The following is a 20630-nucleotide window of genomic DNA, read 5'->3' on the forward strand; positions in this document are numbered from 1 at the left end:
GCGCCGTTCTGAAAGCTCAACCTGTTTTTTTTCCCCCTCCTCAATTGTCTATGTCATTTTCTGAATGAAAGCCGGCACAACCCGGTGTCTTATAACCGATTGAGGTTACGTATAGCGGCTTATCAGTTTAACTAATCACGAAAAAGCCTGAATGAAAATGAGATAATTGAAAAAAAAAGAAAAAAAAAGAGGGACGCACGTAAAACGAACGCCGATAGAACATGCTAGAAAAACAAAACAAAACAATCACGCTGCCAGAGAAGAATCTGGAAGTTTCAACCTCTTCTGGCTTTTTTTTTTTTTTTTTTTATTGTCACGTCGTTTTTTTTTTTTTTTGTAAAAATATACTATCAAATAAAAAAAACAAAAACTAAAGAAAAAGGAATTTTATGATTCGGAGACAAGGAGAAAATGCGAAATATTTTTTTGTTTGTTGTATTTTCCCAAAATGCAATTCAAACGAGTTGGCGACAATAAAAAAGGAAAGCACCGTTACGTTGATGACATAGCACAAATGTGTTTGGGTATTCACGTTCTGCGTGAATGCAGCGCATTACATCAGATCGCCTGTCTATACGTTCCTTTCAAAACGAACCAAAAACCCGTAAATGAAGTGAGAAATAGCGCAGCCATCGGCGAAAGAAGTCGATGGAACGAACGCAGATATAAAAAAAATCTAACGCGTTTCAAATACAATTTTATTTTAAAAAAAAAAAGAAAAAGAAGAAATGATCGTCGGATGATCGAATTGAGGTCTCGTCCCTTCCGCGTCACGTGACCCCATGTCCGATGGAATGGATACAACAAATACAACTGGCATATTCCATTTGGTTTTGATTGCGATCGAGCAACACTACCCAACGTTCTATCGCGTAGCAGCTCGTGGCTCTATACCGCCAATTCCCGCGGTCAGCCCAATTGGTCAGTTACGTGAGAAAACCGGTGGACGTTGAAGTTATACCACCCCCGCATCACGTAATACAAGATGAAGAACGCGCAAGTGTATACGTACCATTTCTGTTTGTTTTAGCCACACACACACACACACACACACATACATCTCTGTGTGTTAGTTAAAGATTCGTAGTTCCCACCAGTTAACGCAAGCCCTTTTCGTTTTTCGAAATGCATTTTGCATTTTGCGCTTGGGCGAGGCGGTGAAACATAAGAAGCCCGATCGGTACCAAACAATTGCAATTGAAGAAGTTTTGCTGCGCGCGCCAGACTATGGAAAATCATTCGTCATTTCCTCTCATGTTCTTTTTGAAGAAAATTGAAACATTGTAGCGTTGGTCTTCTTGTTTTTCGCCGGCGTGAAACCGCCGTGCATATAGTAGGCGGTATAGTTCTAGAGTTATCAGATCACGTTACTGACTTAGTGCGCTCCTTTATAAAGAGAGGCAGAGAGAGAGAGAGAGAGAGAGAGAGAGAAAAAGGAGGGGAATGGTACTGACCGGAAGGCAGGAATGTGTGACGTGTAAAATGCCGGATGTGACGTGTTGGATATTTTTTTTATTTTTTTTTTTTTTTTCACGAATGGAGTGGTAGCGATGGCCAAAACTGAAACAGGTTGAAAGAATTCTAAATTCGATTTTTTTTTTTTTTTTTTTTTTTTTTGAAATTCTTCCTGGAATGAAAGCAGCGTTGTCTACTGATTGCAAATGATGAAATTCTTTGCACCCTTTTTCGTCATTTTCTCTTTCTTTCACGCGTGTCACGCGTGACCCGTTTCCAATCGCGCATTCCTCTTTTTTTTTTTCTCGAAGTGTTTTCAAACAGAGATTTTTAAACTTGACTTTTAGTGACTTCTTTTGTTGTTTTTTTTTTGGCTTTGCGCACAACTACAGCAGAGTGTCGACGAACTCACGACAACCTGTTTTCTCTTGTACTCGGGGACCACACAATCAAAAAACTTGCGGTACTTTTTTTTTTTGTTGTTGTTTTTTTTTTGTTTTAGGGTTTTGTGCTTCGTTTGCGTTGAATCATGTCGCCCATTTGTCCTGTTCTTTTCTCCCCTTTTGGGCATTTGCAAACTGGCAAACCGCCTCCGCCTTTTGTGTTGCAAACGCGCACCTTGATTTATCGTCGACGTAGACTTTGACTTCGACTCACTTCCATTTTGCTTTTTTTTTTTTTTAACGCGCAGTGAACAAACGAACGATACTGTACATTATACTAACTGACCCCCCTCCCCCCCCCCCCACCTCAAGTCAAATTCTGAAATGTTTTTTGGCTGACCGCCGCTTGTCCTTCCGCTTCCACTAAATACACGCAACGGAATTTCCCATTTTTTTTTTTTTCTTTTTCAAATTTTTTGTGTGTGTGTGTGTGTGGGGCTCGCGTGTTGTGTCTCTCGCGAGAAACCTCTTCTTCCGCGTTGTTTGCCTTCAAGTTCATTGTCACGAACGATTTTTATGCTGGCGGGAAAGACGAACGAGAAAAAAAAAAAAAAAAAAGGAGAACAACACACGGCAAACTGACGGTGCAACTTTTCTTTCTCCGCTGACGAGAAAGCCAAAATGCATTCACGTTTTTTTTTTTTTTTTTTTTTTTTAAGGACATTCTATTTTTCTTTTAAAAGCTTTTTTTTTTGCATGTGTGACGTCGCTGCGGTCAGACCGATTTCCATTCACGGAAACCGATGCGACCGAGCGACCGACATCTACCGACGTGTCTCTGTTTTTCGCACAATTCATCGATTGCCAACGCCAATTTTTTGCACTCGTCTCGCCATTTCGACAGGTTGACCCCAATCGTTTGTTTGCTTTGCAATTCCTCTTGATTAATTTTTTTTTTTTTTGTTTGTTCTTTCATTTTTCAACTTCCCTGATTGCGCAACGAAAAAAAAAAAAATAAAATAAATACAATACAGCCACACAACACAGCGAATTGGGGACTGCAATTGGGATACGGTCCGGACTTCGGAACCGCCCGGAAGGGCCCTCCTTCCGGCCCCGTGCACTTTTCACGAGTCTCCCTGTGAAATTTAAAGAGTCGCTTCGGCCAAGGTATCGGGAGTATCCGGGGATTGACGGTTGAACACCGCCATACAGGACAGACAAGACAGGGAGGGAGGGGGACATATCGTTTCAATATCTATACGTGATGGATCGAATGGACTGGATAGTTTAGCACGTCATGATCTGTTGTTTTCGATCTGTTTACCTTGCTTTTGTTTTGTTTTTTATTTTGCGGTGTTCTATATGACAAATCGAAGCCTAAAGTCCAGTTCGTCGTTGTACCTGCTGCCGTCGTTTCCGTTGCGGCGCTTTTGTATTTGTTCCGCACGCTCTTACGTAAGATGCGCATAGTCCTGGAGGAGGGATTGCCCTCGATTTGTTATTATTATTATTATTATTATTTGTGTGTGATCTACAAACCGTGGTCCGCAGACCGTAATAGCACGCAAAGTTGTTGGCTTGTCGATACGACCATCGTGCGGTTTGCTTTAGTGTTGGCCTTGCGCTATTCGAAAAACGTTCCAGAGTGCCTCTAACGCGTTGAGGGAGAAAAGAAGAGGGGGGGGGGGGGGGGGGGGGGGACAAACAACTGAAATTAGGTCAAATGTTTTGAAAAACAAAGTTTTTCATTCTTTATTTCCTCAATGTCGGAGGGGGGCACAGCTCGTTTCAGTTTTATGTCCATCGTCGATTGCTCAAATCTCATTCGTGTTACATTTCCTCTTTCGATATCTTCTTCCGATTCTTTTTTTTTTTTTTTTTTTTTTGGTTTAATTTCAAATAAATTCGAGACAGGACTCATCGATATCCTTCACGACACGGTGAAGGAGTTAAGTGCCAACACGTGTGGCCGTTGTGTGTGTCTGGCGGCACGCAACATCGTTCTTGCGCTCCTATCGTTCTTTTCTTGTATTTTCATTTTTGAAGGGCACCAAGACACGCCCTCTTTCTCATCGTCTTTTCAGGAACATCTTTTCCTAAAAATAAAATAGAAAATAAACTCAAAGGCATTTAATAATGTTAACCCTCTCTCTTTTTCTGTGTCTGTCTCACACGGTCTTATCATTCATTACCGGGGGATGTGAATTTACATATGAAAAAAAAAAAAAAAAAAAAAAAAAGAAATGATTTCCATTTGATTTAAGGGTGGCGATGGGGTGAGTTGCACGGTAGAACGAAAAAATAAAAAAAAAAGGCACCCCAGAAAAAAAAAAAAAAAAAAAAAACGAAGAGAAATAAGAAAATGTGTCAAGGAGGATCGTGTCTGGAGCGTGCACGCGTGTCGGGTTAAAGGGGGAAAAAATTTCCATATAGAAGGGGGTTAGAAGGGAAAACAAACGAACGTGTTTTTTTATACCTGGTCGGTTGTACGATACAACGGGGCTAAAAAACAAAAAAAAAAAATATAAATAAATAAATAAATAAAGAGAAGCTGAGGGGGGAAAGAAGAAGAAACAGGATTCAACGCCGCGGGATTTATTCATCAGATCAAAAACGACGATACTATCACGAAGGCATCCGAGGCCAGCGTGATTAGGGGGTGAAAATCTGACTTGTGGGTCATGAGGGATTGTGGAGAGCATCAGAGGGTGTCGTAGTCTTTATTTGGTCATTTCTCCAAAAGAGAAACGAAGGGAAAAATAAAAATAAATAAATAAAAATAAAACAAAATCGAAATTCTTTTCCCTTTGAATGTTTCTGATGGAACTCTGAAATTTGATTCTATTTTTCGAAGAAGAACTATGACGACGTAGAGAACATTTTCGATGCTTTTAAAAAATTAAAGGCAACAACACGCAAATTAAATCACCGTGCACGTACGTCAGTCCGGGACTAGGGACTTTTCTTGTTCTGTCCTCGAGCTCTGAAATAATTAGCGACTCTAATTGCGAGCGTTTTGAATAATTCAAAAATATATTTCAAATGCAGAAATGAGAAGAAGAAGAAAGTCAAAAGACACCGGCCAAACACGTCAGTGTCTATAAAAACATACCAGTAGTCCCTTTGACCATGAAAATGTTAACGAAAAAAAAATATAAAAAAAAAATACTAGTTTTTTTTTAATTTAGGCAATAAAATGCATTTCACCGGGAATCGGGACTTTTTTTTCGGGGGTTGGGATGAATCGCCGTTGAGGCGAGGGACGAGCCCCTCAGCAGGTTGTGTCGACTCATCTTCATGACACAAAAGAGGATTTTTACTTTGACTTTCATTCGATGCGTGTCCTTATTCGTTTCCCCCTATCTTCAACGTACATTAGATAGAGGGAGGACGTGTTCTCTGTGTGGGTGTACGAATGTGTCGAAATCACGCGGGAGAGGGTTTTTCATCGGCTTCATTTTTAACCCGGGACTCGGTCAAGTTCAACAGGTGCGTTTTATAAAATTTGAGAAATTTGAAGAAAGAAAAATTATAAAGGGGGATAAAATGGGACTGTTAGTCCAAGGCAAACCAGTCGAAAATGATTCGAAAAATTCCAATTCAAAGAAGTAAATTTTAAAAAAAGGGGAAAAAATATTCTATTCCGGAATTCTTTGGCTTCTTATTTTCTTTCAAGTGATGTTCGCATAGTTCCTGCATCGGCTCGGGTGAATCGAAAGAAATTCAATCGAGTAGTTTGCCAACTTGGATGACGAGCGAATTCAATACACGCGGCGCGATCTCTAATGACACACACAACGGACAGTTCCAATTCCGTTCGCATACTGGCCAGCCGGAATGAATAGGATATACCGGAAGGTGAGTTGTGTTTCAGACGGGCGTTACAATCAATCCCTCCCCCCCCCTTTTTTCTTTTTTTTTATTTTAAATATATTTCCAAGTCGAGCGCTGACTGTAACGAAAATGAAAATCTCCTTTTCGTTTTGTTTTCAAATCCGACAAGTTTCACAATAAAAAGCAAAAAAAAAAAAAAAAAAAAAAAAAAAAGGAAAAAGAAAAGAAAAACTTTAAAAACACCTGTTTGACGTATACAGGTAGATAACCTTATAAAACTATAAAAGAACGCCCCCCCTGCGGGCTCGATGACTTGGCGGAAAGAAACGAGATCTTCTTCAATGTCATCGTTTTTCATGAATTTCAATCTGAAGTCGAAGGGAGGAACGAATAATTATTGGCAAGATCTGGAAATTCCCTTTCAGTAAGATAATAAAAAAAACAAAAAACAATCCGCTTGACGGACGGCAAAAGAATTACAATGAAAAACTGATTTCGAAAGGGACGAAGAACAAGACGATGGCTGTCTCCTTTTTCAATGGCGATCAAGGTGGATGTATAGACAGAAGAAAAAAAAAAAAGATAGAAATCGGGATACTGCTGATGACACGATACGGACGGGGTGATGCAGTTCACCAGCCGTTTGAATGGGATCGGCAATTGTTCGGAAACATAAGGCAAGGAAGAACAATGAAAACTTGTTGTCTGTGGTCGCATTTCATTAAAAAAAAAAAAAATTTATGAAAGAATAAAGGTCCCCCCCCCCCCATTTCTCCGCCAAAAAAAGACGCCAAGTCAGATCTCGTCTATAGTCTAGACATCGTCCAGAAATAACACACACACCGATTTGAAAAAAAAAAAAAAAATGGAATTGAAAAGAGTCCAGGGTCGGGTGTGTCCCCTGGCTGTCCGTCGTATTTTTATTTTGTTTTTCTCCAGGATATAATGACGCGCGCAAAAAACGAAATCATTTTATTGAAGAAAATATGTAGATGTCAAGTTCGATTATTTTTCTATTTCAAATTTTTTTTTTTTTTTTTTTTTTTTACTCGCTTTGTGTGATGATTGTCGCTTTTGGGGATGAAACCGGACTGTAGAACAACAGCAGCCTTTTTTTTTTATTTTTACAATCTCAAAAACGAGTGTCTGATTTGTAAGTCCATAGTTGGACAACAAAATTTGAATCAGTCGAAATGCCGTTGGTCCGGTCATCCCGCCGCCAATCGAATGGCCTTTAAAATAAAATTAGACAATCCAATTTCGGGTTTTTTTTTTTTTTCTTTTACTACGTACGGTATTAAATACATGTCGAAAAGGAGAGTGATTCTCTGTAAGAGACAGAGCCAAATTATCATCGTCCTGGAACTTTTTTGATCTTCAAGGTTGACAGATTTTATTTCTTTAAAAAAACATTAATTTTAGCCTCTGGAATAACCTCGTCCTGGGCAACTCCATTCCAGTTGGGGCCGTTCTCTCTCTCTCTCTCTCTCTCCCCTTTTATTTTATTTTATGTTTTTTGCATTTACCTTTAATTTATTTTATTTTTCAAACCAGGCAGTTGGAGGGGGATGGTCATGTTTTTTCGTTCTCTTGAAAATGAACTTAAAGGTTAAGAGACATTCCGAAATTGAACAAAAATCAATCATCCTACCCTCCCCCTCCCCCAAAAAAAAAACAATTTCTGCAAAAGGTAGGGTACGAATAAATGCATTAAAAGGTCAGTCATGCGTTTATCTTTTGTTTCTTTTTCTTCAAACTACCTGTGTGTGCCACGTAGTCATTCCAAGTGCCATCTCTATCCTCTGCAGACCGTTTACGTATGTGTGTGTGTGTGTGTGTGTGTCTTGATTTCTACCCAACGACCTCCCCCGTATATTCCTACGAAAATGAAAATCAGTACATTCTAGTGGGAGTACTGTCATTCTTGTGATTATCTAAAAAAAAAAAAGAAAAGAAAAAGAAAAACGTTATGTGTATACAGTTACGAACGTCAAGGGCGCAATTTTTGGTTTCCCCCTCCCCACTCGTACGATGTTCCATTCAGTGACACGACGAGTTTTGTCTTCTTTGGATAACGACACCTGCCCACATCAGGTACTCCATTTTACTATTGTACCTGTTTAAGTCTTGCTTTCATTTCCCACTGTTTTTTCGTTTGATAAATGGATGTTTTGTTTTATACGTGTGACATTCAACGAACTGCATTTCCCCCCCTTTTTAACCCTTTTTAAAATTAGTTTTTTTTTTTTTTGGCAGGGGCAATAGCCCAGCTAAATAAGGTCCTTTATTTTATTAAAATGTTTAAACTCGTTTAAAAGTTGGTCATAAAAATCAGGCAGGAAAAAGGAAAAACGAAACAGGAATTTTCTTTTGGCTTTTATGAGGGCGTGTGTGTTGAGGTATTTTAACTATTTCGTCCATCCACTTTCGCCGTGTGTCAAATGTTCCAGAGTTTTAGATCAAGGGGGTAGTATTTTTCGAGGTGAAAGGACTTGCAAGAGAATTGTAAAACAAACAACAAGAGAAAAAAAAAAAGGGTTAAAAATAAACTAGAATCGATTGAGTTGACCTTATTTGGAACTAATTTTTCCCATCTGCATTTCGAATTGAAATTCAAAAATAAATAAAAGAAGCTTTCAGATTTCAAACAAAAATTCAACAGTTAAAAATAAAACGAGTTATTTTATGCAAGAAACAGGTAATGTTGATACCAAAATGGGGGGGGGGGGGAGGACAAACAAATCTTTTAGGGAGCAGTGGCCTTTTTTTTTTGTTTTTCCTTCGTTCGTGAGTCAAAGATAAAAAGAATTCTGCTTGTAATATTATAATAAATGACCCGTCTTCTATTCAATCCGTGCTGAAATGTTCGCGGTCGTATCTTTGCTTCATCCGAAAATAAAAAGGGAAAATTCAAATGACACGAAAAAAGACAAACTCGAAATTTGTTTGTTATCTTTTGATGTTTCTTATTATTTCTCCCGAATTTCAATGACGCGCACGAACAGAGCTACGCGCAAAGGTGTTTCTATGCTGCATAGTCCTTCACGATGTTTTCCAGATAGTAGCTGGAACAAGTGGCCCCCCCCCCTTCTCTACGAGCGCTCACCTACCCGACCGCACCTTTTCGAATACCTGTTCCGTGTCGTTTTAATTTCCTTTTTCGCCCACTTCGTTAATTCAAAGTTCTGTATACTATACAGCACTACTCTACAGGCCAATGACCATTTAGCCCACACCCATTTTTTGAAAAATCCTTTTCATCCTAAAACAGACGGTTTAAAAGAATCGAAATCTCAATTTCCCTTTCTTTTCTGTTTTGTTTTTGTTCTATTCCATACAATACGGGTGGCTAGTAAACATATAAGGCTACTACAAGTGCCATTCATTGTCTAGGGATTTTTCTTTTTCTTTTTTTTTTTAACGTCAATCTCGTTGCGATAAAGCGATAAAATTGAAAGAAATGGGGATCGCTCTTAATGAGCGATCCTGTTCGGCGGGAGTTTGGGGCGTCACCCCCCCCCCCCCCCCCCATAGACATTTTTCATGGAGGTCCTATTAATTGATTTTCCAGAGAAAAGGAAAAAACTCGACAATGTCCACACACGCCAATCCGTTGACGATTGATGGCGAGCCATTAATTAAATCCAATGACGGTTAAGAACTTCAGTCAAATTCAAATGGTGCATGTATGGGTCTGAATATTGTAGAAGATTAAATCTATATTTTACGTTAAGCTTTATTGATTTTTTTTTTTTTTTCACGAGCCAGATGTTCCGGCCGTTGCGCATCTGCCCAGGCCGTATTGACAATTCCATTAGTTCTATGCCAACTGGCAATCGTTTCCGGACTAACTGTTATTTTATTTCCTTTTCGATTTCTATTCTCGTTTGTAACATTTTGTTTGTCTTTCTTTACGTAATCGGCGTTTCCGTCACTCGAAAACGATGTCAAAACGATTTACTAGCACGATTTATCAGTGTCCTGCATTCTCCAATTCTTTGCGCACTGCTTGAATTTGTTCAAACAACGGCGTGAATCACTACTGATAACTACATTCAAAAAAAAAAAAACAATACGATAGTAATGAATCATCGTTCTCTGTCAACCTCAAAATCGAAATAGTAATGTTTTAATCGAACGAAATTTTGTGTTATTCACTGACTGGCCATCGTGATTTTGCTCGTGGCGAATTGAGGTGTCGAGGAAGTTAAAACCTGATAGAGCGTCATTGGATTTGCGTCACGAGGTAATGTAGATCAAACTTTGCGTAACGCTAAGTAAATTTACGTTATCAACTCATAATGAAAGCTCTAGAAAATCGTGTTGGCATTTTAAGCGGCACAAGGCAAACGGTTGATAAGCGTATTCTACTGATAATGAACTAGCCGGCGCATAAATATATGCAGTTGACACGTTTTGACGCTGTTTGACTTGGCCGTCTGTCCGCTAACAAAGTTCAATGAATCCTTTTTGAGGTTAAACGAAAGCATTCTCGTATCGTTTTTTCAATTACAAATTCCCTGTGAATTGTGCAGCGGTAGCTTAAGAAACGATTCCAACTGCGAAACGTTCTGATTGCGAGCTTTAACATCCTCGATCTACATAACCAGCTTTTTTTTTTGACAACAATATTGTTAGCCTGACTATACCTGTTTCACTCGTTTTCTCCGCATTTGTTTGCCGACTAGAGTGGCGTGCACAACGTTCCCCCCCACTAACTGTCTTACTTACCGTTGTCCTTCTTATAGCGGTTGGGCTTTTTCTCTACGGACATTCGCCATCGTTTTCATCCAGGTAAAAAAGCAAAAGACAAAACATTAAACTTATCGTGTCTCTTATTTCAATTCATTTTGAACTCTAGTTTGAATGGATGTTAAACAAAAATGTAGGAACAGGTAGGTTGAAATAGGACGAATGGTAGGCGACACATATCAGGCGGCCAAGGTTGACGCAACTACCTTCTCTGCTGGACCTTCCCAACTCATCTGAGAGATCCTCCCTCTTTCTCTCTTGAAAAAAAAAAAAAAAAATAAGAAACATAGCTAGCAGTTCGTCACTTTCCCTTTATAACCACGCTCCTCCCACTCTTACGGTTTAAAAAAGAAGAAGAAAAAAGGCAAAAAAAAAAAAAAACAAAAAAAAACCGCACCGCCCTACGGCGACCTTGCTATATTACCTGGCAGACAGGTGTATACGTGGTAGAAGGCATAAAAAAAACCATCCCTAAACGTAAACTAGCTTTTTCTCTTGTTGTCTTTTTTTTTTTTTTTTTCCATCGAATAAGTAGATCTAGAAAAACCGATAAACACAAATCGCATTTCGCTTTGTTCTTATAAACGAGTCGTACGTGTTTCCCTTCGAGTCTGCGTTTATTTGAATTTTTTTGATCAAGACCAAACAACAACGATTCGTAACGTTTTCGGTAGACCAGGGAGCGAAAACAAGCCACTAGAGACGGGCAGGGTTTTTATTGAGGTCTCGCAGAAAGAAGGAAGATGAGCTTCGTATTTCGTTCGCGGCTTACTATATCATCTTACATTTATAGCCTTGTCTCTCTTTTTCTTTGGTTCATATATTTTGTTTTCTTTTTTTTTTCTTTTCCTTTTCTTTTTTTTTTTTTTTGCTATGTTTGCATTAGTCAGAAAGAAACTGCGACAGTCGTGCGTGTTGCGGGCTAGTTGATGGTAGAAGGCTCATTCATCCGCTAACCGGAATAGTTTCAATCTCTTTATTGGAAGAAGAGATATTAAATTGCGAATTGAAGAATCGCTGGAACTGGTAGAATCAATCTACTTCCAAAACTCCTGGAAGATGAGTTTTTTTTGGTCATCTGGTTCGTCCCTGGTGGATGTGCTTGCGTTTCCAACTTGGATGGCAGAAGACAAGAGCGCGATGTTAATTCAATTGTTAGCCACGGCTGCCGCTATGTTACTCGTCTGGATTGTGCATTACATCCTTTTCCGACCACTTAATCGCATCCGAGTAAGTTTCCCTCAATTTTGAAAAAAGAAAATCAGTTTGCAGAAACGTTTGTACAGGATTTATGCGACACTGGATACAAGGATCAAGTCAGGTGGGATCGTTACGGGCGGACCAAAATTCAGCTGGCCAATGAAGCGAGACGCAATAAGAAAGTGGGTGACGTCCCGCCCGTCTATCCTAACGGATGGTTTGCTCTGTGCGAATCGGAAGACGTGAAGAACGGACACGTTCTGGCCGTCGATGCTCTCGGTATGATTACGTCATCAAACTTAAAAATCTTTAGATACAAAATGCATTGAACTGGTCGTCCTTTACCAAAAACGGACGACTGGAAAAGACCCCGGACACATCACATCTGGTTATGTCATTCTATAATTGGGTTTCGTTACGTGTGTAGGCGAGAATTTGGCCGTCTTTAGGACCGAAGAAGGCAAGGCGTGCGTCCTGGACGCGTACTGCCCTCATTTGGGAGCCAATATGGGCATAGGCGGACGAGTCGTCGGTGACTGCATCGAGTGCCCGTTTCACGGCTGGCAGTTCAATGGGCACGACGGCCAATGCGCTTCAGTTCCTTATTCGAAAGGAAAAGGTAGGCGATACTCTTCACCTTTCAATGTAACTAGGAAGACAACCATATGCAAATGATTGTGTGTATTCTACTCGCATTCTACCAGTTCCGTCGAACGCGCGAGTCAAGAAATGGCCGACCCACGAAGTCAATGGCTTCATTTTCGTTTGGTATCACGCCGAGTCGGACAAGAGCCTCGAACCGGAATGGACCGTGCCCGAACTGGACGAGATCAGTTCTGGCCGATGGCATTATCGCGGACGAACTGAATATAAAGTCAACGTTCACATTCAAGAAATACCGGAAAATGGCGCTGATGTTGCCCATCTGGGTTACCTTCACGGCCCGTCCATGTTGTTTGGATCTGATTTGGGGGCCATAACGAGGGAGGACGATCGTAAAACGAACAGCTGGCCGCCTTTCTTACATCACCACTGGGAAGTCGGATGGAAAGGTCCCGAACCGGGATCCCCTGATTGGCATTTGGCCGTCACGACTATCAAACATGATTTGCGTCTTTTCGGACGCTTACCGTTCATTCTGATGGACGTTGAAGCCAAACAAATCGGACCGGGATTAGTTCATTTGCGTATGAACACTTCGCTGGGACGTTGCGTCTTGGTGCAAACGGTGACACCTGTCGAACCGTTTACCCAGCGAGTGTTGCACCGGTTGTACACCTCACCGACCGTCATCGCACCTTACGCGAAACTCATCCTCTGGGGCGAAGCCATTCAGGTATTGTCTATTTTTCATTTTCAAATTGTTTATGGGTTAAAAAGACATTGTTCGTTGTTCGATTAGTTTGAACGGGACGTGGCCGTGTGGAATCACAAAACGTACGTTAAAAATCCGTTGATTGTGTCGGAAGATCGGACCATTAGTCGACATCGTCGTTGGTATCAGCAATTCTATTCAGAGAATTCACCTCGTTTGCAAACGATCATCGAAAATAAAAAGGGATCCCTCGATTGGTGATTGAAACAATCTTTAAAATTATGTTTTTTTTAAACGTAAATCTCTATGTCTCGTCTTTTAATTGTTAGCGTTGTACGATAACAGATTTTGGTTTTGTATCGTTGTGTATTTTGACATGTTTTTATAATGATAGTCAATGTTGAATGACATCAGATCGATTCGGTTGTTAATTAATCACCAGGATTGTAAAAAAACAAAACAAAAGGAACGCCTCAATTGAAAACAAAAGAAAATATTTACAAAGATAATAAGACTGAGATTCAAATGCAAAATGCAAATCCAAATATTTGTGGTTAAACAGGTGACAAAAAAAGAAACGAGTGATTTAAAAAATCATCACTCACTCGAACGACATCTTGCTTCTTACGACATCCTTAACTGTAGCTTCTTCATCGTAATAATCATCATCTTCTTCAAGTGTTGCCGATTCAGTGCCATTGATCTTCATGTTTAAGTTGATTGGCAAATCACGACATTCGTTGATTTGCTCGAAATCGATGCGGAATCCTGGACCGTGATGGCTCGCGTTGTAATGTTGTGGCACTCCAGCGCGGAATGTCATCATGTGAACGTCGTTCTGCATCCGGGCTGAATTTGAAGTTGACAATTTAATCAATCAATTTAACTTGAATAATCTCTTTTTTAAAGGGACATAATTAAGAAATCGATACCCAAAACGATTCTGTGACGGAAATCGCCAGGACGATCGCTGAATTTGGAACCACAATATCGATCGTTGCTTTCTCCCGATTGGCTTTTCTCTTCCGACTGGACTGTTCCAGGAATCAACAGGTAATCACGAGGACAAGCCTTGATTCCAACGCCGGCCCTTTGCATCCAGCAGGTAAAATTTTTGTTGAATTGATGTGAAAGAGCTTGTTTGATGTTGTTTAAAAGCAAAATACCTTTTGGCAGGAACACGTCGAGAAATGGCTTTCTGAATGCCGAAATCTCCTTCTGTGCTGGACAGAGACAGCGTACACGAATCGCTGATGGATCGGATACAAATACGGTAGTTTTGATTGTTCCAGTACTGACCGCCCTCAAAATTGAAACTCTTAATCACACCAGATCGGCTGTTGAAGTACTGGAAACATCCAGTCGGTGCTGCAAATGATGAAACTCGATGTTAACTTCGAGTTAGAATCCACTGAAGTTTAGAAGTGATTATACCTTTATCCGGACTGGGCAAATCACAATTGATCTGATTGACGATCATCGAATATCGGTAAGGAAAACCAGCAGCTTTAGTATTGACTTTGAAATCGACATGACGCGAATTCGTTCCGGATTCGGCCAATTCCACGTAAACTTTAAAGAGATAAAAAAGGATGATTTCAAAATGAAAGTTGTTCAATTATTTTTCAATGATGCCATTCTCACAGTGTTGATCTGTATTGAATCCGCAGAACTTGTTTTCTACCACCGATGGAACACGGCCGCTCGTTGATTGGGAGACGGTCAAATACTGATGAACGCAGTTTCCTTTCCTGGGCAGCAACATCCGGCCATCCCGAAATTCGACCCTCACCTGGAAAAAATCAATCAGACAATCGTCTACAAAAGGTACGCTTTTCATTTTTACCTGACAGACGTGATTCGAATTGACGAGGAGACGAAAGCCACAATTCCCGGCATCATCGTCTGGATTTGGGTAGTTCGGGTTGGTTAGAACCAGTTCGTCGGACGATGATTGACCTCCGCAAGAAAATCCTGTCCTCATCCCAAATCAGGATTTTACGTTTTCGTTAGGGAACAACATTTTTATTCGTAGCATATTTTGAAAGGCTTACGTGGTAGCGATGGTAGATCGTCATTCGTGTTGCCGTTGAACGATGAGATCGGAGCCGAGTTCACTGCCCGGATGATTGAAGCATTCGAAGAAGCCACATTACTTAGCAATAATTCGGGAGATTCAATCAACTGACTAAAGGAAGGAAAAGCCCACGAAGAATTCCCTGTTTTGATTGCATTTTTGTTATTGTTTCGAACGCGAGAATCTAAAGATCGTTGGCGAAGTTGTTCTTCTTGTTCCGCATCGGGAAACGGACTGGCCACAATCACGTGAACGGAGGCCGTGACAGGCGCTGGTTCCGGCAGGGAATTCCGTTTTGTTTGTCGATTATCCGATGAATTAGAAGGGCGTCGATTCCCGTTCGAGAATGGCGAATTCTTGCCGGACATTAGAGCCGATGTATGGGCGAGAATCAGTGATGCCAGTCCGCTATTCTTTTTACTCACTGGCTTGTTTGTGACGATCTTCGAGGCTTCGACCTCCGGTTTGAGCGTAAACATTTGTATGGGAGACGCGATTGTTTGCGAGACGGGCCGTTTATCCGTAACGGCATTTAAAGAGAATTGGTCAGTCGTGACGATGCGTTCTGAAATCGGTTTGCGTGACGGCAACGATTGCACAATGGACGAACTTCGAGCTGGAATGATCATCGAGTGCGATGACAATGTGCCAGCGTTAATGGCCGGGTCGTAGTGTACGGGGGCTTGAATAATTTCTTCTGGTACAACGGTCGTTGAGTGTGATGCTGGATCGGTAGGCGACATCCGTGCGGGTTCAATCAACTGCGAGGCAAATGACCAATCGTTGATGGATCGAATGGGTTCGGCAGAAGCTGCGTGATGCAACAGCCAAGAGAAATAGGACTCGGTTGATGTGGATGTTGTCGCTGACGTGCTAGCCGTGGACGTTGTCGAAGAGCTGGTAGATGTTGAGGGAGAGGCGGACGTGAAATGGTAGACAGTTCTAACCGTTGTGGAACTCGGCGTCGAAGGGGATGTGACGTTAAAAATGGCTGGCGATGAAGCAACCGACGAAGAGATGGAAGAAGAGGAGCTGATGGGTGGCAACAGGTGGGTCAGCAACAGGTTCTCCAAGGTCTTTAACAAGGGCGGTGTCATTTGCTCTTCAGTTGAACTGGTAGGCACGTCTGTCACGTTATTGACGAGAGCCGAAACGGCGAAATTCATTGCCACGTCTGCTGCTTCATTGTCCAAATTGGGTTCAACGCTATTTACGGCTGATTTATCATCATCCACTTTCCGGAAGACGGGACTCAACGATTGCAATTGATGTGCAACGATGTTGGCCGCTCCTTGTTTGACATCTTCTTCATTATCTGCCACTGTGACATTCCGATTAGTGTCAAAGGCGATTGTTTCGGTTTCAACCGGGGACAAAGTGGACGTAACAATCGGTACCGTTGGACGTTCGCCCATCGTACCCGTCTGTGCCGGTTGAGTTGTTGCGTATTCTTGTTGTTGGGATCGTATTTCATCGACATTGGCTACGATGGTCGTGAAGACAATCAGCTGCGCTGGCTTGTTTATGGCAACTTGACCAAAACCCGGATAATAGACTTCGATGTCTGACAAATCACTCCAACCAGATTGATTGGCTCCGTTCGTTTGGAAACGTTTGAAAACGATGGTCCCGTTATCTGTAAATGAATCCGTTACGGCGTAATATATCGACTCGTCGATGCGCACTACCAACCCGCTGCTGTTTAGTTGATGAGAAGCTATTGGTGATGGCCTGGTAGTGGGGATCGAACCGGAATCTTCAGATGAGCTCGCGTTACGGTCCGTTGTTGCGTCCGGTTGTTCCTGGCTGTCGGTTATGCTGGCAATAGTTGTGGGTAAGATGGTAGACGCTTCTTCCGTCCGGCTGTTGATCTCCGTTAGCGTAAGAGAGTCGACGTTCTCCAGCCAATGATGGGATTCATTCTTGGCTTGTTCGGTGTTCCAGCTGAACGGCGTCGTCGACGTCGTTGTTGGCTCAATGGCTGGCTCTCTCTCTGTGGTAGACTGGCTTGGTAATAACTTGTTTAGCGCTTCCCATTTCTGCGGTCGACGCAGTTTCAACATTTCCCACAGACCAAAAGTCGAAGGCGATTCGGGAGGGTAGTGGCCGTTTCCGTTCAGATCTTCCCCCCGCTGAGAACCCCGGTATCTCACCATGCCTTTCTCCACTGTGAAGAGGCCGGCGCTTTTTCTTGAAGTCTCCACGTGCCGTTGATCATCGACGACCGGTTCCGCTTCGCCAATAATTAATAAATTGCTGGCGTTGTGCGACGACCAGGGAGCCAAGCCGTTCAAAGAAGACGTCCGGCTGGATGACTCTTCTTTGCGGGTGGAGATTGCTTCCGTTCGACGGCCAAGGAAACCCGGCGTCCAGCTGGGTCGCGCTGGAATTAAGGCCAGCATTTGCTCCATAGGTGACTTGATTCGGCTGATGATGGTGAATGAAGGCTCGTACGATCTACTTCGTTCTTCTTTCGGGATGATTTTTGTCGTCTCGGCTACTTTGGCCGACGGTGTTCTTGATGACGACAGAAATTGCCGACTGGCCACTTCGGAAGCGTGTACCTGCCGGAAAACGTGCCATATACTTCCCGTTCCAGTATTGATCGCATCTTGCGGCCATCCGATAAAACCTGAATGAAGAGGCAATCGTTAATCGTCAAGTTTGGCTTTGAAAAGGCTATTGCTTCGTTTCAACTGCGCTTCCAAGTCCCGTTTTTATAACAAAAAATTTTATATCCAGCCGTCAAGTGGCCAACAAAATCAAAAGGCACGACGAGAAGCAACAACTAGTGGGAGAAAGAAAAGGGAATAGAGAAAGTGTTTCTAAAATTGAGGTGGTAACTGAACCGAAACAAAACATAACCAGAGGAAGTGTGTTTTACCGCAAGGCCGGTGAATAAAAGACTGGAACTTCGACCGAAACTTGTAAATTTCAAGCCTTTTTGTTGACTCACCGATTGGAGAAGTCCGCACATCGCTGTTGGCTAGCACCAAAAAGATAATTAACGTAAGATCCATCGATGAGCTGTTGATCTGGACGTCGTGATCCGTCCGGATGTCCGACTGTGAAACTCACTTGAATCAAAAACAAAACTCAACTACCAATGGAATTCAAAAGACTGATGTCTTTATTTTACAAGACAATATTTAGATAGAAGTTGTCGGGAGCTCGATCGGTGAGCGAATGATCTTGTGATTGCACCGGGTTCTTGTCTACATCCTGAGGTTTTTCTTCTCCAACGGCCGCGCGCTCAACGCCAATCGGAAGGAAACAAAATAACACCAACAAGCTAAAATGGTGAATAACCTGGTGAAACGAGCCAAAGTGAAAAGAACGACGCCGACTCTCACGAAACAAAAAAAAAGAGAAGAAAACGACGTGTCGGATAAAGGAGGAAAAACAAGAAGGAACAAGAGCGGGTGCTTGACTCCTTAAAAGTTTAAGTAAATGACTGGCCAGCCATTTCTTTCATTCACAAACTCACTTGCAGCTGTTTTTTTTTGTTTTTATTTGTCAGAAAATTGTATTTTCTGAGTTGAGTAACCATGCATACAGTTCCCGACGGTCATCATAAGAAACGCCCTACAGCGACATTAAGGAACCCTCCCCACACTGAGTTTTACGGCTGTGGGAACCAATCATTTAATACATTATAAGACGATAACACGGCGTCAAGACGGCAATCAAATGGGAGAAACAAAAGGGAGAGTGCCCCGAGAATTTTCTCAACGGTGTGGAATGTAAAAAAAAAAAGGGAAAAGCGACGGGAAAAAAAAAAAAAAAATTTTGAGGAAAGCGAAAGGTATCACAGAGTTTACAGGACGGACTTTGCCTTTTTCATTAGTTGCTTCACTTGTCTTTTCTCCTCGAGTTCGGCCAATTCCAGATCCAAGTCGGCAGAAAAAGAGAGATGCACGTCTATTGGGTTGAGTTCCACATCGGAGCGTAAATACTTGGCCACCTCTGCATCTGGTAAATCCTTTTCGCTTAATTCAGCCGAATCCAAAATCGCTTCTTCTTCCGCGGTCAGTTCTGTGATTGCGTACAAACGGAAAAAGAAGACATTTAGGATGCCAGTTCAATACTCTTTTCATTTACAGTCCAATAGAGCGTGGGACGCGAAAACAATGTAGTGAAAGAGAATAAGGAAAAAAATAAATCCAACCTCTGGGTATAATAGGAACAATGATGGGTTCGTTAAGCCTCTGAATTTCATCCTCTTCGTTCAACGCATCTGTAGTCATTCCTTGGAATTGAAGTATCAATTCAAGATACTTAGGAATATCTTTCCTTCTTTTATTTTTCTTTTCGATCCAAGTCATGTGATTGAACAGCTGTAGCAACTCATCGGAGATTAATGCCACGTTCCTCGTAATTGAACGAGCAACAACGACATCGATGTTAGTGAGGTGGGTTTGTGCCAAGTATTTCTGGTAGTCTCTCGCCTCGGTTGGTTCCCTGAGCTCGGTGAAAGGCACGTCTTTGTTATGATCTTTATCATAATAGTGACAGGATTGCCATGCTAAATAGCCAGCTGCAATAGTCATAAGGCGAGGATCATAACTTCTTTTCGTCCGTCGCTCGAAAATCCTGACAATCTTTGCCGTGGTGTTATAGACCCTTTGGGTTATGTCCTCTGTCGGCTTGAAGGGGTCTTCGACTTTTAAATTAGGCAATACTGAACGAACTCGTGAGACAATATCAAGACCCGCATCGTTGCCCGAGCTTGGCAGATCTTCACCACTTGCTGACGTTGATGTGTGGACTGATTCGGGCATCTTGTCTTTGAGGTATTGCTCTATTTTTTTCAAAGCATCGCCAATGCACTGTAAACTTATAGGACGGTCCAAAACAGGCAAAACCTGCTTGATGGAAATGGGATGCCGCATTCGATAAACAGTGATAAAAACTGCAGCTGCAACTGCGGGAAGGTTGCGCCACGCATAGAGCTTTCTGAAAACATTCAGGATTTCTTTTTCTAAACTTCCTGCATTAAAGTTTTGACAAAGTGTCTGTATAACAGTTTTCCCATCTTGCCTTCCCTAAATTTTATATGTCAGGTAAAGATACAGGGATACAAACACATTATTATTTAATTTTACCTTTGAAATACCAGCTCTGTTGTACTTTACTCCTTTTGTTTTGGCTCCTTCTCCATCTTCATGAACAAACTTAGAGTTGCCAGCATCACCGCTTCCTATATAGTCGAAGTCGAAAGTGTTGCTGTCTGTATATTCTCTAGTTTCCCCACACACTTGGCATTGAAGAAACTAGATAATAAGATTGCAGTCAGTCGTAATAACATGGACGAAAGAAGCCGTATTTTAACAAGTTAAAGGATAAATACCTCTTCACTTGCACTTTGAATGACGATCATCGCTCCTCCACATGCACATTCTTCCATTCTGAAAATGTCAATTATTGAGATTTAATTAGATATTTCAATTTCAAATCTAAAGAAATTTGCGTAGCAGACGGATCAAAACGAAAACAAACGTCACCATGTTGCCAAGTTTCCAAAAGTAATTTATGTTCGAACCCCCCCCCCCTCCTAGGGGTTCAAACAACTCTGCCTAGTTACACCATGTAGCTGGGCAGAATTGTTTGG

The 20630-nt window shown here is 41.6% G+C and overlaps 3 protein-coding genes across 4 annotated transcripts; 1 reads left to right on the top strand and 2 right to left on the bottom strand.

The window, feature by feature from the left end:
* Nucleotides 1-10140: 10140 nt before the first annotated feature.
* Nucleotides 10141-13278, top strand: LOC130688201 (cholesterol 7-desaturase nvd-like). The gene is made up of 6 exons (XM_057511164.2): nucleotides 10141-10469; nucleotides 11314-11657; nucleotides 11714-11906; nucleotides 12055-12246; nucleotides 12332-12963; nucleotides 13030-13278. The coding sequence occupies exons 2-6, from the start codon at nucleotides 11487-11489 to the stop codon at nucleotides 13201-13203; spliced, it is 1362 nt and encodes a 453-aa protein (XP_057367147.1). The 5' UTR covers nucleotides 10141-10469; nucleotides 11314-11486; the 3' UTR covers nucleotides 13204-13278.
* A 222-nt stretch (nucleotides 13279-13500) lies between these two features.
* On the bottom strand, nucleotides 13501-18149 carry LOC130688187 (uncharacterized). 2 transcript variants are annotated; one of them, XM_057511142.2, is made up of 8 exons: nucleotides 17976-18149; nucleotides 14997-17651; nucleotides 14789-14916; nucleotides 14587-14734; nucleotides 14377-14514; nucleotides 14109-14310; nucleotides 13875-14032; nucleotides 13501-13791 (listed from the first exon to the last, which is right to left on the bottom strand). In XM_057511142.2, the coding sequence occupies exons 1-8, from the start codon at nucleotides 18037-18039 to the stop codon at nucleotides 13544-13546; spliced, it is 3741 nt and encodes a 1246-aa protein (XP_057367125.1). In that variant the 5' UTR covers nucleotides 18040-18149; the 3' UTR covers nucleotides 13501-13543. The 2 variants fall into 2 exon arrangements, with proteins under 2 accessions (XP_057367125.1, XP_057367124.1); XM_057511141.2 differs by having other exon boundaries at nucleotides 13505-13791; nucleotides 14109-14325; nucleotides 14389-14514.
* A 350-nt stretch (nucleotides 18150-18499) lies between these two features.
* On the bottom strand, nucleotides 18500-20508 carry LOC130688203 (uncharacterized). The gene is made up of 4 exons (XM_057511167.2): nucleotides 20370-20508; nucleotides 20125-20292; nucleotides 19188-20064; nucleotides 18500-19054 (listed from the first exon to the last, which is right to left on the bottom strand). Exons 1-4 carry the CDS (start codon nucleotides 20424-20426, stop codon nucleotides 18837-18839), a joined length of 1320 nt encoding a protein of 439 aa, XP_057367150.1. The 5' UTR covers nucleotides 20427-20508; the 3' UTR covers nucleotides 18500-18836.
* Between the last annotated feature and the right edge of the window lie 122 nt (nucleotides 20509-20630).

Source organism: Daphnia carinata, chromosome 9 (assembly GCF_022539665.2).
Source record: "Daphnia carinata strain CSIRO-1 chromosome 9, CSIRO_AGI_Dcar_HiC_V3, whole genome shotgun sequence".
NCBI classification, from domain to species: domain Eukaryota; kingdom Metazoa; phylum Arthropoda; class Branchiopoda; order Diplostraca; family Daphniidae; genus Daphnia; species Daphnia carinata.